The sequence below is a fragment of the Salvia splendens genome, chromosome 8 (assembly GCF_004379255.2).
Source record: "Salvia splendens isolate huo1 chromosome 8, SspV2, whole genome shotgun sequence".
NCBI classification, from domain to species: Eukaryota; Viridiplantae; Streptophyta; class Magnoliopsida; order Lamiales; family Lamiaceae; genus Salvia; species Salvia splendens.
The window spans coordinates 20,594,530-20,611,428 of NC_056039.1; the positions used below are offsets into that span (position 1 = coordinate 20,594,530).

The 16,899-nt window shown below is 36.4% G+C and overlaps 1 protein-coding gene and 1 pseudogene across 1 annotated transcript; one reads left to right on the forward strand and one right to left on the reverse strand.

The window, feature by feature from the left end:
• The first annotated feature begins 413 nt into the window (after window positions 1-413).
• On the forward strand, window positions 414-2,749 carry LOC121743115 (annotated as a pseudogene).
• An 8,687-nt stretch (window positions 2,750-11,436) lies between these two features.
• Window positions 11,437-12,867, reverse strand: LOC121743702. Its single transcript, XM_042137037.1, has 2 exons — window positions 12,766-12,867; window positions 11,437-12,345 (listed from the first exon to the last, which is right to left on the reverse strand). Exon 2 carries the CDS (start codon window positions 12,342-12,344, stop codon window positions 11,445-11,447), a length of 900 nt encoding a protein of 299 aa, XP_041992971.1. The 5' UTR covers window position 12,345; window positions 12,766-12,867; the 3' UTR covers window positions 11,437-11,444.
• Between the last annotated feature and the right edge of the window lie 4,032 nt (window positions 12,868-16,899).

Below are 16,899 nucleotides of genomic sequence, written 5' to 3' on the forward strand. Positions count from 1 at the left end.
TTTTGTCTTAAATCTTAATTCTCGTGCCATACCCAATGTCTATATTTTTATGGGACACAGAGAGTATATTTTTATAAAATAAATGCAAAAAAGTAATCGGGACTGCTAAAGCGGGATGAAGGAGTAATTTTTTCCCTAATTTTTTTATACTACTCCCTCCGTTGCATAGTAGATGTCACACTTCCCTTTTTAGTTTGTCTTATAAAAGATGTCACATTTCTTCTTTTGGAAAAAGTTCATTCTCACATCAATTATAAAATTATATTTTCCCTCACCACTTAACACACAAAATAACATCTTCTAAAATTCCGTGTCATCTCCCAATTGTTACATCTACGGTGGGACGGAGGGAGTACTTTTTTAAAACTCGTGGTCCACCCCATATTCTTCGCCAAACTAAAAAAGCTCACCTAAATAAAAAAAAATTCGCTAATGAGCAGAAAATATATTACTACATGTCCTTGCCTCGCCTCATTCGATTAGCCACTCAGAAAAAATCGATCTGCAATGGAAAATCCATCCATGCGCGGGTCATTGTATCCGGATCGGAGCCAGATGTCCAGAGCGGCAACCATTTGCTCACAATGTATGCAAAACTCGGTCTCATTGATTACGCCCAGAAACTGTTCGACAGAATGCCTGTTAGAAACCTCGTCACTTGGACTTCACTTATTTCCGCCTGTTCCCAAATGGGCCTGTCGGAGAAGGCCTTGGATTGCTTCAGAGAAATGATTCTTGATGATAGGATCACTCCTAATCATTACACTTACGTTGCCGCTCTTTCGGCTTGTGCTCAAGCAATGGCGCCGCGGAATGGAAAAGAGATACACGCAAGAATATGCAAGATAGAAGAAACTGTTAATAGCTTTGTGAATAATAGTTTAGTTAACTTTTATGGGAAATGCGGGTTGCTGAAGTCTGCAAGATTAGTTTTTGAGACCATTTCTGAGCCAAATTCTGTTAGCTGTGTTTCTTTGATTACTAGCTACACTCAAAGTGGGGATAATGATGAGGGCTTGAGTATTTTCTTGAGGTCTTTCAGGATTGGGGTAAAGATTAGCGAGTTCACGTACGTGAGCATCTTACATGCTTGTGCTGCATTGCTGATTTTGGATTTTGGAAAGCAAGTCCAAGCTCTGGCTGTCAAATCTGGTGTTAGGATTGATCCATATGTTGTGACATGCTTGGTTAATCTTTATGTAAAATGTGGCGATTTGGAGCGAGCGAGTAGGGCGTTGAGAGAGGCAGAGAAGCCGAGTATCACAGCTTGGACTGCGTTGATTGGAGGCTGCGTGCATCTTGGTAGAAGCAAAGAGGCTATTGATCTTTTCCATAAGTTGATTTCTGCTGGCTTGAAACCTAGTGAGCAGACATTTGCTTGTGTGCTGGGAGCCTTTAGTAGGGACGGGGAAATTAAAGGAGGGATTCAGCTCCATTGCTTGATTATAAAGCTGGGAGTTAAGCCATTTATTTTTGTCTCGAACGCGCTGCTTGATTATTATGCAAAACTCGGCTTCTTATGTGATTCCTTCAAAACATTTTCTGAAATGGATGCGTGTGATATTGTTAGTTGGAATGCTTTAATAGCTGGCTGCATCAATGCAAAATCTTATGATATAGCAATCCGAGTTATCCAGGGGATGTTGTTGGAAGGGTTCGAACCTGATACTTACACATATTCAAGCCTTTTGAGCGTTTGTGGCGATCTGCCCGCAGCCGAGTGGGGGAAGCAAACTCACTGCTGCATCATTAAACCTAGATTAGATGCTAACGTGGTGGTTGGAAGCGCTTTAGTAGATATGTATGCCAAGTGTGGGCGACTGAATGATGCAAGAAATGTTTTCGACACTCTCCCGAGAAAGAATCTTGTTTCGTGGAATGCCATGATTGGAGGCTATGCTCAACATGGATTTGGCAGAGAAGCACTTGACATCTTTGGCATTATGCTGAGGAATGGGGTCAAACCGGACGACATCACATACCTTGGAGTGCTGTCGTCATGTGGACATGTTGGAGCTATGGAGGAGGCATTGCATCATTTTGGATCAATGACTAAAGAATTTGGTATTACACCAAGAACGGATCATTTGGCTTGCGTAGTCGGCCTGTTTGCTCGAAAAGGGCAGACAAAAGAGGCATATGATTTAATAAGAAATTTTGGTGGTGCTCCCAATAAAGTGGTGTGGAGAAGTCTTCTATCTGGTTGTGTGATTAACAGACATTTGGAGCTGGCCAGGTATGCCGCTGAGCAAGTCTTTAGATCCAAAGGATACATCAGCTCATGTGATGCTATCGAATATCTATGCTGATTCTGATATGTGGAGTGAAGCATCTGAAGTCCGAAATCTTATGGAGGAGAAGGCAATGAAGAAGGAAGCTGGTTATAGCTGGACTTAGTTGGAGAACTGAACGCTATGCATGAAATTTTCCTTCACCGCCACACGTTCTTCATTCCATGCCCCCTAATCCGAGGGCAACAGTCAAGCTTCATCGGGTCTTTCTTTCAGGTGGGTGTAGTCTGCAATATCTAAATGCGTTTTTCCTCCTCATCTATGAAATCTTACGACAATTACACAGTAATTCATACTATAATATTTTTTCATGTTACTTCTAGTCTTGGAGCTTTTGACAGTTTAAATCTTTACAGAAATAGCATGTCCAGAGCCATTTTGATATGTGAATGTCAATAAACAATAGTGTTAGATACAAGTTGGAATTATTGTAAATCTAACTTAGCTGTTGATGATTAGTCACTTCATTCATTCAGCTACCTCTATTTTTTTTGTTTTTTCTTAAGTAATTCATTCAGCTCACATGTAGTAGAAAATGACTTGTTTAATTCAAACTAATGAACTGAATTCTAATTCAATTAAACTAGTAATTTTATGCATTTGTTTCATTTTACCTTATATAAATGTTTTGATATACTTTGTGTTCACATAAACCAGATATGAAATCTTATATCAGGACTTTATTTCAACTGAAAGAAGTATACACAGATATTTGAAGGATATGACGAATATATGAAAAGAGATTGGAAGCCTTCGAGCATGCACAACCGTGCGTAGAGCATGCTCTTCACTATTCATGGACCCACGGCCCACTTTCATTCATATTTTATTTGCTGCTCTTAGCTAGACACAACACCCACAAGTCCACAACCATGTTGTCTTCCCCAAGAGCATTTTCTTCACTATTCACGAGTCTCACTATTCTATTATTCAATTTAAAAACTACCATTATTAAAACATTTCATTAATAAAAAACTTCATCAAAAAAACCCGAAATACCATTGCAAATTCATAAAATATTAAAAATTACTCCCTCCGTCCAACATAAGATGACACACTTTCCTTTTAGTTTTGTCCCAAATAAGATGATACATTTCTATTTCCAGAAAAAATTTGTCTCAAATTAATACACCTTACAATTTTTCTCTCCCCAATTAAATATTCAACTCTTTTTCTCTCTCCGTTTAATACTTACAATCACATTTTCTCTTTTCAATTAAACACATTAACCAACAACTCCTTAAACCCCGTGCCGACTAAGAAATGTGTCATCTTAGCCGGGACGAAGGGAGTACATAATTCAAATTTTACAAATTAAAGTACATAATTTAAATCCTAAAAATTTAAACTCACAATGAAAATTATGTAATTTAAAATCATAGTTAAAAATTTCTTAATTTAAAATAATAATTTGAAATTAGGTGACGAGTGAAGGTATTCATAGACGATCTGAAATTGGGAATAAAAAAAAGACACAAAAATTAATAAAATGGATAAAATCGACGCCCACTTGCGGGGGGTCATTGATAGTGTGTTATCATTGGCCGAAACCCTATCCATTTTAGTTCATCCTAAATATAGTCTACTCTATTTTTAGTAACTTTTTTCTTTTTAATAAGGCGAGTTTCATTCTCCATTAATAATATTTCCATAATTTTTTATTTCCACATCTATCTTACTTTACCAAGTATGTATTAAAATCACTATCATTCCAAAAGTCTTTTTTATGGGACGAGGGAATACAATATTTTGAATATTATATTGAGAATTAAATTAGATTGAAGTTTTTTTTTATGGGAGGAGGGAATACAATATTTTGAATGTCGTACCGAGAATTAAATTAGATTGAAGTGAGTATTTCACTGATATTATTCACCCCTTTATAGTTAAAAGGATTTAGATAGGAAAGAATGACGATAGAAAAATAGATATGAAAAGAAATAATTCTAATGTCTAGATAATAGTATTCCACAATTTTCTTCCGCAATGTACTTGATCCTCTATGATCTTCTTCCATGTTAACAACCCCCTCAAGTTCAGTCACGAGAATTTCGACACTTAACTTGCCAAGTGCTTTCGAGAACATCTTTGCTCCTACTGCCTTGGTCAAAATATCTGCAAGTTGATCTTTGAACCGAACAAACGGGAATTCAATGATCCCGACTTCGATATCTTCCTTGATGAAGTGTCTATCCACTTCAACGTGTTTAGTCCTATCATACTGTATTGGATTCTCGGTTATACTTCTGCTTTATTATTGTCACAAAGGAGTTGACACGTTTTTGGTGATAAGATACCTAATTCCCTCAGTAGTTGATTTTAGGATTCTTTGGAGAATCAATGCGGTAATCTTAAACCGTAGAATTAACGATTTAAGATTTATATTCTGCAAGCATGAATTATTTATGTTCTAGCATGCAATTACGTGTTTAATAGGTGAATTTATTGATCCTATAATCAGTCAAATAATCCAATTTATTTATTTATTTTATGCATGTCTTCCGTTGTGGATGTGGCAAAAATCCCAGCATTAAGGTCACGTGTACCAAGTCCACCTTCTTTCTTAGGTAAGCTAACCTCCTTCCATGGGCATGTTTTGACCCTTGGAGAAAGTCTCTAGCAATGACAACGTTCTTATTGACCATTGTCCTCGTGATAAACCCGAATTTTGCATGTTTGAAGTCAGATTTGGCTCGTTTTGAATGTCGATAATGCAAAATATGTCGTTTAGTTGCAATATTTGTACAATATTGTATTTTAACGTGTTTTATGATAAATGTACAAAATATACTTATAAATGACAGAAAAAGTTGAAATTGAAGTTGATAGAATACACACCGTGTCAGGGGCCGCCACGCGCGCTAGCGGTCAAGGGAGGTCCAGCGGCCCATTGCAGAAATCAAGCCTATGCCGACCTTGCACTCAACGCTCCATCAAGATGGAGTCAGTGGTCCGCCGAGTTCAATGCCGAGAGTCCAAGAGCGCAGTGACCGCTAAGACGATGTCAGCGGTCTACTTGACCTCTGAGTTCGTGTGACGGACGCATATAGACAATGCTAATTCGCCCCAAGACTTAGATTTCTGAGCAAAAATTGTTACCATACTGAAGATTCGCCCCAAAGTATATAAATACTCCCTATGGTTCATCATAGAATGTATCCACACTTGAGAATTCCCTCACCAAGAGATATCCACCATTCAATCATCATTCCATCATTGCATTCAACCCGGGGTTAGGAGCAAGGCAAGATTGAAGATGAAACTTCAAGATTCATCTTTTGATTTTTATCCTTTGATTGTTTTCATTTTTTCATAACTATGGATTTTGTTACTTTGTCAACCGGTAACTAATATGTTGAATTTTAGGGATTTGAGAGTGACTCCTTATGGGCATTTGAATTCAGCTTTTTGCATTCAAGACTTCATTTATTTTGTTCAATTATGTTTGATAATGCTTCTAGTTGAGTAACACAATATATGTATGATTTGATGGCATGTGAGGAATCAAGAGAGGATCCGCTTGTTAGATTATAATTAATTACACTATAATTAATATCCTCTAAAGGGGTAAACCTAAGAGTGATGCTTATAAGGGTCTAATTAATCTGTTTGGAGTTATTGGTTAAGATTAACAACCTTAATGCTAGTAATCAACATAATCCGGTGAACGACAGTATTTAGGTGACTCGCTCTAATAACCTTGAATTCATTGGTTGGATATCATAATTGTGATTTAAATATACTAACGTAGTGAAATCATATATAGGGGTGTCGAAATGGGTACCCGCACCCGATTTCGGCCGAAATTGTTATCCCGATACCCGCCCCACATTGTGTCGGGTATTACCCAATACCCGAGTCGGGTATCCTGCACCCGACACGGCAGGTACCAGACCCTACCCGACCCAAATTTATTATTATTATTATTATTATTATTATTATTATTATTATTTTTGTAAATCTTTTTTTATATTATTTGAATTATCCTCAACTTGTTGATCATTACCCGTAATATTATTAATATTTTGATGCATCCTAAAAAAACATAAAAATCTTTAGAAATCATTAGACATTGAACGTTCACAATTTAATAAGTACTATATGATATGCTCTGTATATATAATGCATATGCTACATATTTTGGTAATAGAATACATATGCTATTAATAATAAGTATATGTATGTGCTACTGTATATATAATGCATATGCTACTGTATATATTAGTAATAGAATGCATATGCTTATGCATAGTATAATACTATTGTATTTGTATGCTTAAAAACATTCTTTATTTTTAATAGAGACAAAAGACAAAAAATTATATGTTGAAATCTGAGTCAATGAACGGGAAAATTTAAAAATAAAAAAATTACAAAATACTAACTAAATTAAAATCGGCTAATTTTCGGGATTATCGGGTATCCCGAGTGGGTATCGGGTTTAGGTTACCCGATACCCGCAAAACCAAAAATATGATTATCCCGTCGGGTATCGGGTCGGGTGTGCGGGTACCCAATACCCGCTACCCGTTTCGACACCCCTAGGTAGGACCTATTATCCACTAACTATAATTTAAAAACTTTTTATATCTCTCTTATTTTACCAATTATGCATTAAAACTCGTGCTAAAATAAATGTTCATACTTTTCAGGGATGGAGGGAGTATATGTGTTTGCAAGTTTGCCTTGCCTAATATCTGAGACTAAAGGTCTTGGTTTTGGTTTAGCATTAGGTTTGAATCCATAGTGACACTTTAATTTTATGTTTATTTGTTGACCTTTAAATTTATGCTCCATCCATTCTATATAAATAGAGACAATTTTCATTTTGGTCCGTCCGATAAAAAAGTTCATTTCTATTTTTTCATTTTAATAAGGTGGACCGCATTCTCCACTAACACGCTTCAATTAACTTTTTCATTTCTATTTATCTTACTTTATCAATTATACATTATAACTAGTGTCTGTCCTAAATGTCTCTATTTTTATGAGGCATATATAATATTTATTTGTCTATATAAAGAAAAGTAAAATTACCTCTTAGATTCACAAATAATAGGCTTAGCTTTACTTGTTACAGGTTTTATAAAATATATGAATGAAAAAAAATAATAGAAGATGGTTCCTTTTTTATATATTAATTTTATAATAATATGCGAGTAAGATAAATTAATAAATATGATGTTAATTATCAATAATAGAGAAAAAAACAATAAGATATTTAGCGAAAGGACTTAAAATAGCAAAATATATCGATCATTGGTTAAATCGAGTAAATAGTATATTTAACTAGATGATGTTAGAAAAAGAAAGTTTTGAAGAGGGGACTCTAGATAACAAGACATTGCAGATGAAGAATAACCATTCACTTGCCATCCACATAGATATTTTAATAACCATCCACTTGCCATCCACATAGATAAATTAATAGAATCAGAAATAGATATTTTGAAATAAATAAATAAAAATTTAATGTAAAGGCAATTGTACATTAAATATTGGTATAGAACATTCATGCTGATGTACTAAAAGGCATTAGAAATTGATTTCTAAAATAAAATATGACTGTATTTTGTGTCGATAGTAATCATTATTCACGTCACCGAATCTCATGTTATTTAAATATATGTTGTCAAATATATATAGTGTGATGTTATCTCATGTTATTTAGTTATGTGTTGTCAAATATATAGTGTGATGTGTAGGAATGTGTCAATTTCTAATTCTTTACTAATTGCTAGTTATTATCCAGTTATTAGATCCAAAAGACCTAATGGTATTCAGTGGTGCAAAATTCATTTTATATTAATTATTCAATAATGGCATTTTCGTCATTCCTTATGCATGGCAATTTTCGTCATTTTCTCGATGTCAACACGTAACAGTAATAATGTTAACTAAATTTGATTAACATTGAGCATGCATATATGATTGACATTACATGTACTATGTGTTGACACGAGTATACACTGTTGACGTTGTTAAACAACTAGTTGACATTGTTAAACACTAGTTGAGATTGTTATAACAACTAATTGACATCGCATAAAAATTGATCGCGACCTTATATTATTTTAAAATCAGATGGACTAGATTTGATAATAGTTATTAACTAAAGGAGTAGTTAACAACCTCACAGGACCCGTGATGTGCATGTATATGATCTATTGCTAACTATTTATTGTCTGCTTCGTCGCCCATTAATTAGCACTGTTTCCTTGGCACGAGTTTTAAGAAATTAGTGGAAAGTGGGTAGAAAAAGTTAGAGGTGCCCACGGTTCCGGAATCGGCGGTTGTGGTTTTGGAAATTGCAGAACCGGAATCGAATCGCAACGGTGTTTCGCGGTTACAGTTCCGGTTACAGTTCTGCCGGATTCATTTTCAGTTCTGAACCGACGGTTTTATACAGTTTTTCACGATTCGGAACCATCGGTTTTCGACGGTTCCGGCTCGGTTTCATGTTTTTTGGCGGTTTTTTGTAGTTTCAGTTTGGAACTGCCTGGAACCGGCGGTTCCGGCACAGTTTCGGTTCAAAATTTTTGAACCTGAGCCGAACTAAAATTCTAAAATCCGAAATTGTATACTTCAAAAGGTGGACCAAAAAAGTAATTCATCAATTCACTATAAAATATCTCATTTTAATTTTTCTCATTCGTCAAATAATTATATAGCATCTCTACAGGAGGAGAAGATAAACATAGAGTTAAAAAAATAATTGTCATATTTACCCATTCTTTATAAAAAAAAGTCTTCAAGTGTGAAGGATATACGATTATACACAATTATACATTTTTAATTTATGTTTTTAAAGAGATATATACTCCCTCCGTCCACCATTTAAAAAACCGTTTTGACTCGGTACGGTTTTTAAGAAATTGTTTAACTTTGTGAAGAAAAGTAAAAGGAGAAAGTGAGTGAAATGTGGGATTGTGAGTGTAAAGAATTGGTGGATTGTGGGGTTTGCAAACTAAAAGTGGTATAAAATAAATGGTTCTATAAATCGTGGACAAACCAAAATGGCAAAATGACTCTTTGAATCGTGGACGGAGGGAGTACGATTTTACCGCTTCTTTATAACAACTCCTCCAAAGGGGAGAGTATTTGAGAAGGTATTGTAAAATGTATTGTATCTCAATTTTAAAGAGTTAAAAAGATTCAATACCAAAAAAAAAAGCTGTTGACATCGGTTGTTTTCGCATTTTGCTCAACTGCTGGTTCACGATTACCCGAGACATCATCTTAAAATGTTGCAAGTAGGATACACTTCATTTTAACAACATCTATTAATTGGGAAGTGCATTGTGAAAGCATAACATGTAGAATATGTACTTAACTTGACTAAATTCGAGACCAAGGAAGCTTGGTGTTTGTCCTTGAAAGCATCTCCATATTGTTAGCAAGATCTGGCCATTCTTATGCTGCATTATCATTGGCAGATTTTAGACTGCGTCAGAATTCCTTCCTAATTGTGTCACAAGTTATTTTGATTTCAATATTGGCATTACATAATTCTCTGGAGAACATCTTCAGTCCGTCACCTATGTACACTCCTCAAGTATCCTATCTTAAAATCCGATTATTGTCCAACTTCATCTTCTTTCTCATTAGCGATAACACCATCCACTTCTCTGCACTACCCATTTCATGCGGCTCATATTGTCACGAAACACGGTCAAACCCAAAATCCTTCTGTTTTTTTTATTATCTTCGCGTTGTTTCAATAGTGTGGCCGTCCAAACCTTTAGTTTTTGGAATAGCATGCAACACACTGCTCTTGCAGTGCACGACTTTGTCTATGTATAAAGTCTGCATTAAATAATACTACCTTTGTCCCACAATAAGAGTCACATTTAGCTATTTCGGTCCGTCCCACAATAAGAGTCATGTTTCAGTTTTACCATAAATGGTAAGTAGGCCGGAAAAATTCTATTTTTGGTAATGCATGTTAATGGAATTCCATTTTAATGAAGCTTTTTAGTCGAATTCCGACTCAGGGAGTGACGCATAGCCGTTATGCGTCGTTAATAGAGAGACGCATAACCATTATGCGTCTTTATTTAGTGACGCATAAGAATTATGCGTCTTTATTTAGTGACGCATAAGCATTGTGCGTCTTCCAATAGCAACACAAAACACTTATGCCTCTTTCAATAGCGACGCATAACGCTTATGTGTCTTTTGCTAGCGACGCATAACGCTTATGCGTCTTTTGCTAGCGACGCATAACGCTTATGCGTCTTTCGCTAGCGACGCATAACGCTTATGCGTCTTCCGTCGCGTTTTAAAAACAGGCAGAAGCATCTCGGAAACAAACAGAGTAGAAGCAGCGAAGCGAACCAAGCGACGAAACCGTAGCAATTTCCGACGAATCCCAGCAATTTCCGGCGAATTTCCACCATTTTGCAACCATATTCCGGTAATTGTTCTTCAATTTGGCTAAATACATCATTTATTGCTTAATTTGTGCATGTTTTCCGTAATTTAGCAAAATTAGGGTTTATGATGAAATTGATGGATTTTTGGTCGATTTTTGTTGTTTTGTTGCCTATAATTAAGGATTATGATGAAATTAGGGGTTATGATGAAATTGATGGAATTTTTGGTCGATTTTCCGTAATTTGTGTATTTCATATGCATATAATTTAGCAAAATTAGGGTTTATGATGAAATTGATGGGTTTGTTGGTCGATTTTCTGTAATTTATGTATTTCATATGTAAATAATTAAATGGGTAGAAGCAGTTGATTAAGTTTTTGTAATTGCGCCCCTTTTATTGCCTAATTTGAATCTTGATTATGTCTCCAAATTGGAATATAGCTTGCCGTCAATGTTGTCAAAGCAGTATAGCGGTTCATGGCGGTTCGCCCGAAAAATGCCACAGGGATATAGCGTATCGGTATAGCGGGATATAGCGGTCATTAATTAAATATATAAAATAATATTTATATATTCATATATAATTCAAAAAATTAGAAAATAATAAAAATATAACATTAAAAACTCTAAAAACATGTAATAAAGCATAAAATAGTAAACAATTATATAAAAGTCTAGCAATTAAAGTCTTTAGTTCAAGTGTTCAACAAAACATAAAACCATGATAAGCTCAATAGACATCAATCATCAAGCTCAACATAGTCTTCTAGCTCATCATCATTGTGAAGAAAAAACATTTTCTTCACCAATTTCATCAACCATAGAATCAAGCATCTCAAATATTTTTTCTCCTGTCTTCACAATGCCAGATGCATCAATAGATCTAATAAATACCGATCCACTAGGAGAATTAACTAAAAAGTTAATAATACTCCTCTGTTTCCGATCAGACCATCCATCTGACATAATCGAGCAACCAACCTCCGTCCATACCTTCTTCTTTTTCTCCAATAATGCTTCAGTATGTTCCATCTCTTTGTGCAAAAGAGGAACTCTGATGTCATGATAGCTCGGAACTGGCAAATTCTTGCCAAATTCTCCAATTGATTTAACCATCCGATCAAAGTACGGCAACCGAATCGCATTGAACGACAAGCCTGCATGATACCAAAACCGAGCAATATCCTGGTGGACTAGTGCTACAGCATTTTTATCAAGAGATTCTTTCACATTCTGTTGCCTCATATTCTCTTTGCTTAGTTTTCCAGCACTTGCAGCTGCACCCCTTTTCATAAACGCATCCATCGGCCCTCTTACTACTGTAGCATCTTCATCTGCATTGCCAATGCCACTCGTACTATCAGTACTACCTAGATCGACAAACTTTGTATACTTCGCAAAATCTGAGCTTCCAAAATTTTTTTTGGATTGGAAGTGATCCCAAAGCTCATCTCGCACCTGTTTCGGACAACTAGGACATGGGGCAACCTTTCCTTTCTTGCCCATCAGATGCTCTTTTGCTCTTGTGATGCCCCCGTTCATCTCTTTGTTGCAAAAGTGGCATTTGACTTTACTAGTCAACTTTTCATCAACGGGAGAACAATACTTCCAGCCCGGATCAGTTCTATTCGAACATTTTCCACTAGTGGCAGCTGTTGAAGCTTCTCCATGAGACATTCTTGCAAATAAAAGAAAACAATAAAATGGGTAAAGCATGTAATATAATTAGAGAGTTGAATAATTGTCTATTTGGAGCAGAAGAAGAGCAATTGCTGATCTATAAAAATTATTAGATCCAAAATCAAATTCTGATTAATTCACTGGTCAATATATTGTGTTTGCTTTATGTTTAAATGTAGAGCAATATTTTGTAGAAAGGTTTACAACATATGGAAAAATGTTCTTCTCCATTTAAACTTTGAAAGTAAAAGATACTATGATACTCAGGCTCAGCCATCAAATGATGGCAACGGAGGAATGCTGAGTAAACAAATACAAAAAAATTCAAGACTGATTTCTGTTCCTTCTTTTCCTATTTAAATTACAGTCGCAAGTTTGATGGTAAAGCATGTAATAGAACCACAAAATAGAAAAATACCTTGTCGGAAAGCTGGAAGGTGCTGGAAGGTGCTGAAAGCTGGAAGGTGCTGGTCGCTGGACTGTTGTTTGAAGGTGCTCGGCTGCTGTAGGCGGCGGCGGCAGTGGGTGGCAGATTGCGGGCGACAGTAGAGATGAAAAGTGTTGTGGAATTAGGGTTTAGAATTATTGGGGTTAGAATTATTTGGGTTAGAATTATTGGGCTAGAATTATTTGGGTTAGAGTTATTGGGCCTATGCAAAATTAAATTAAAAAATAAAAAGCCCAATAAAAGTCAAAATTAGCACCAAAAAGTCAAAATTGGGCTAAAATACCGCTATTGCGGGATATGGTAGCGCTATAGCGCCACGACCGCCACGGGCATAGCGGCCGCCACAGAAAAATGCTACGTATCGGTGTAGCGATAGCGTTTTCATTAAAAACTGATATGCTATAGCGCTATATTCCCGCTATAGCCGCTATTTGACAACATTGCTTGCCGTTGTCAATTGAAGTTGCAATTTAGTTAGATTGTTGAGTTTTTATGATAAAAATTGAATCTTGGGTGAATGTTTTGAAGTAGATGGCATATGCAAGTTCCGAACAACAGTTATGTTATGGACCTGGGGATCCATCATTACTATTTCATCAAAACGAACACATTTCAGCCTCATTGTTGGCAAATGACACAGCAAATGTGTTGAGAGTTCGTAGGACGGAGAGTAAGGTTTGGGCAGTGCCAATACATTGTACCGTCCTCCAAAATGTCAAATCAACCAACGCTCTAATAGGCAACTCTCTCACACCCCTCAACACGTTGTTGTAGCACTCCGACATGTTTGTTGTGGCCACCCCCACCTAAGTCTACCATCATAGCACAGTGACCAACATTCTTTTGTAATCCTATTGAGCATTCGAACCGCACCACTGTTGACATCATATAGTGCCCGACGTCTTCTACCAAATTTACGTTCCTGAGTACTGACCCACAACTTCCATATAATGGCCTTCACATTGGGGCCCTTGTGCTTCTTCAACACATTTGCCTTCACATGGAGCAAACAAAATTTGTGGTGTATCTGCGGGGCCCTTGACATGATTTCAGACTCCATTGCATTCAAGATTCCTTTATGCCTATCTGATATAATGCACACCTCCCTCTCGTATTTCACCACATGAGTTCTGACATGATCCAAAAACCACGACCAACTGTCGTTGGTTTCTTCATCCACCACAGTATATGCTATAGGCAATGATGTCTTGTTAGCTTCTAAACCACAAGCAACAAGCAACTTACCTTTAAATCTTCCTCGGAGGTGAGTCCCGTCCACTGTTAACACCGGTGCGGCCTTCTGGAACACATGTATTGCAGGCCCAAATGCCCAGAAAACATAGTTGAACACCATTGTACGCCTCTGACTCAACACCTCGTTGTGCTTCCACTCAACAATTGTGCCCAGATTCGGTGACTGGAGTTCAAACATGTAGCTTGGCAACTGCCTAAATGATTCCTCCCATCCACCATATACAAACTCTATAGCCTTTCTCTTTGCATATCATGCCTTCTTATAACTGATTAACACACCAAATCTGTCGTGAACATCAGCTATTATTGAGAAGACCTTGAAATCGGCACATTGTCGCACATGATGTCGAATCAACAGAGCAATCATTGCCGATGAAAAGTTAGCATGATCTCTGTTAGCATGATGGCCTACACTAGTATGTCGATTCTTCCACTTCCTAACTTCCCACATATCGTCATGCGACCTTTGTGTAACTGAAACCTCCCAATTACATTCCCTCGCCATTTCAGCGTCGGTGGTGCTGATGATGCCTGCCCCTGTTGCTGTCGTTCCTGCTGAAAATTTGCATACGGCATGCCACCTTCTTAATTTGCTCTCGACGACCTTAAACTGTTTTTCATTCCATAAACTCCACATAATTATAGCAGTCTTCACATGTAGCTTGGAATCAAATTTTGTTCCCAACACAATCCGATGCGGCTCGTTCTCATCCCAATACAAAAGGTTGTGTTCATTATCAACAACATCATCAGATACTCCAGACGGACGACTTGGTAATTCACGAAAGAATCTAAACCCCCCTAGGATTGTATTCCGGAAGTGGTTGTTCACCTTGCATAACAGGTTTACATGGTAGTTCATTATCAGAACTACCATCAACATCAACATCATCAGCACCATCACAATCATTGAGATCAGGGTCTGGCTCTGTCTCAGATAGTGGCCTTGGTTCATCAAGATCATCTGCAACATCTACCTCATCATTCAATCCAACACCAACATCAGCAACATCTACAACATATCTCTGCTCATTCATACTACAATCAAAGCTCATATGCTCCACCCTCTCAGATGATCCAATACCACAGACAAAGCTCATTTGTTCAACCTTCGCAGATCATCCAATACCATAATCAACAACTGGTGAGATTTCTGAACTTCTCACAGGTGAATACGCAACAAATAATTCAATACACCCACTTGAATTTTGAGCATTGTTGAACATAAACATCACTCTTTCATCATTGCAAATCACATAACATGTATAACTCATACCGGAAGCAAAGACTATACATTGTCTCCATAATAATTCAATTGTGTGTTGGTTCATATCTATTCTCATCGCATCACAGATCATTGCTACCAATTCAGAATAGGAAACACATGAATTTAATATGATGGAGCTCCTTGCACGAGGTGATTCATAACCAATACCCATATGTGGTAGTTGAACTACTCTACCACCCCAATACAAACTCACAAATACTTGCATGATTTCTGCATCAAAAATATTTAAAACAACAACAATTATGGACATTTTTCCTACAAGCCCTAATTTTATAAATTGGATAAAATTAACAAATGAGAGCAAAATAAACATGAATAATGATGAATGTAGCTAAATTGATGAACAAATTACCGGATCTTATGGAGATAACGCTGGAAATCGCCGGAAATCGCCGAAAATTGCCGGAAACCCGAGAGAGGAAATGAAATTGTATTTTGTGTGCTGCTTCTGCCTGCTGTGTGTTAAAAGCTGACTGAAAGACGCATAAGGGTTATGCGTCATTAGGGTAAGACGCATAAGCATAATGCTTCTTTAAACGATGCATAACCCTTGTGCGTCATTAGCGAAAGACACATAAGGGTTATGCGTTTCATTAATAACGACGCATAACTCTTATGCGTCACTCCCCCATTTAGAATACATCTAATCTCCATCATTAAAATGGAATTCCATTAGTGGAGTAGAACAAAAATAGAAAGAAGTCTAAGTAGACCTTACATTCTACCAACTTATTTCACTCACATTTATAAAACTAATATATTTAAGTGGGATCCATAGTCCACTAACTTATTTAATCAACTTTTCTTTATATTTCTTAAAACACGTGCTCACACCAAATGTGACTCATATTGTAGGACGGGACGAAGAAAATATTATTTTTATAATATAACATCAAATATGGGTAGTAAACACAAAATCCTAATATTGAAAACAATTTCAACAGTAACGTAGAAGAATGTCAACAACAAATCTCTTTTCAGAATGTTAGCAGTTTATCAACTAATACATGCAAATGTCAATTGAAATCGCATATTGTTTACTTGGAAGTGTACACTTTCCGAGTTCAATGTCAACACAATATCAACGGTATTGCTCATACAAAAAATCGTATAACCGCAAAAAAGAAAATATCAAATGCATTTTCGAAAAAAATTCGCCCACAAAAACTTAAACCAAAAAAATAATACTTTTACCACAAGGAACACAATGGTACCGCTAAAAAATTTTGACCTGTTCTTCAACCATATCTATGATTCCTCATTAGGTTGTCCATCCAGTATTGACACCAATTTAAATTCTACATATTCGGAAAGTCATCAATAATGTCCACAATTCTTGGTTTCACATATCCGCATAGTGATGTATCGATCAAAGTAGTTTCTATCAGCAATATACAGATTTTCCTGAACCATGGACTACCCTTGATGTCTTTCATCATTTCTATTTCCAACCCCTTTGTCTGCATAAAAAATATATCTACCTACTCGTCAAGTGGTATAATCTCCAGCTAACGGATGTCCGTCATTCTATCACTTTGCTCAAATTCAATTTCCCCACGGAG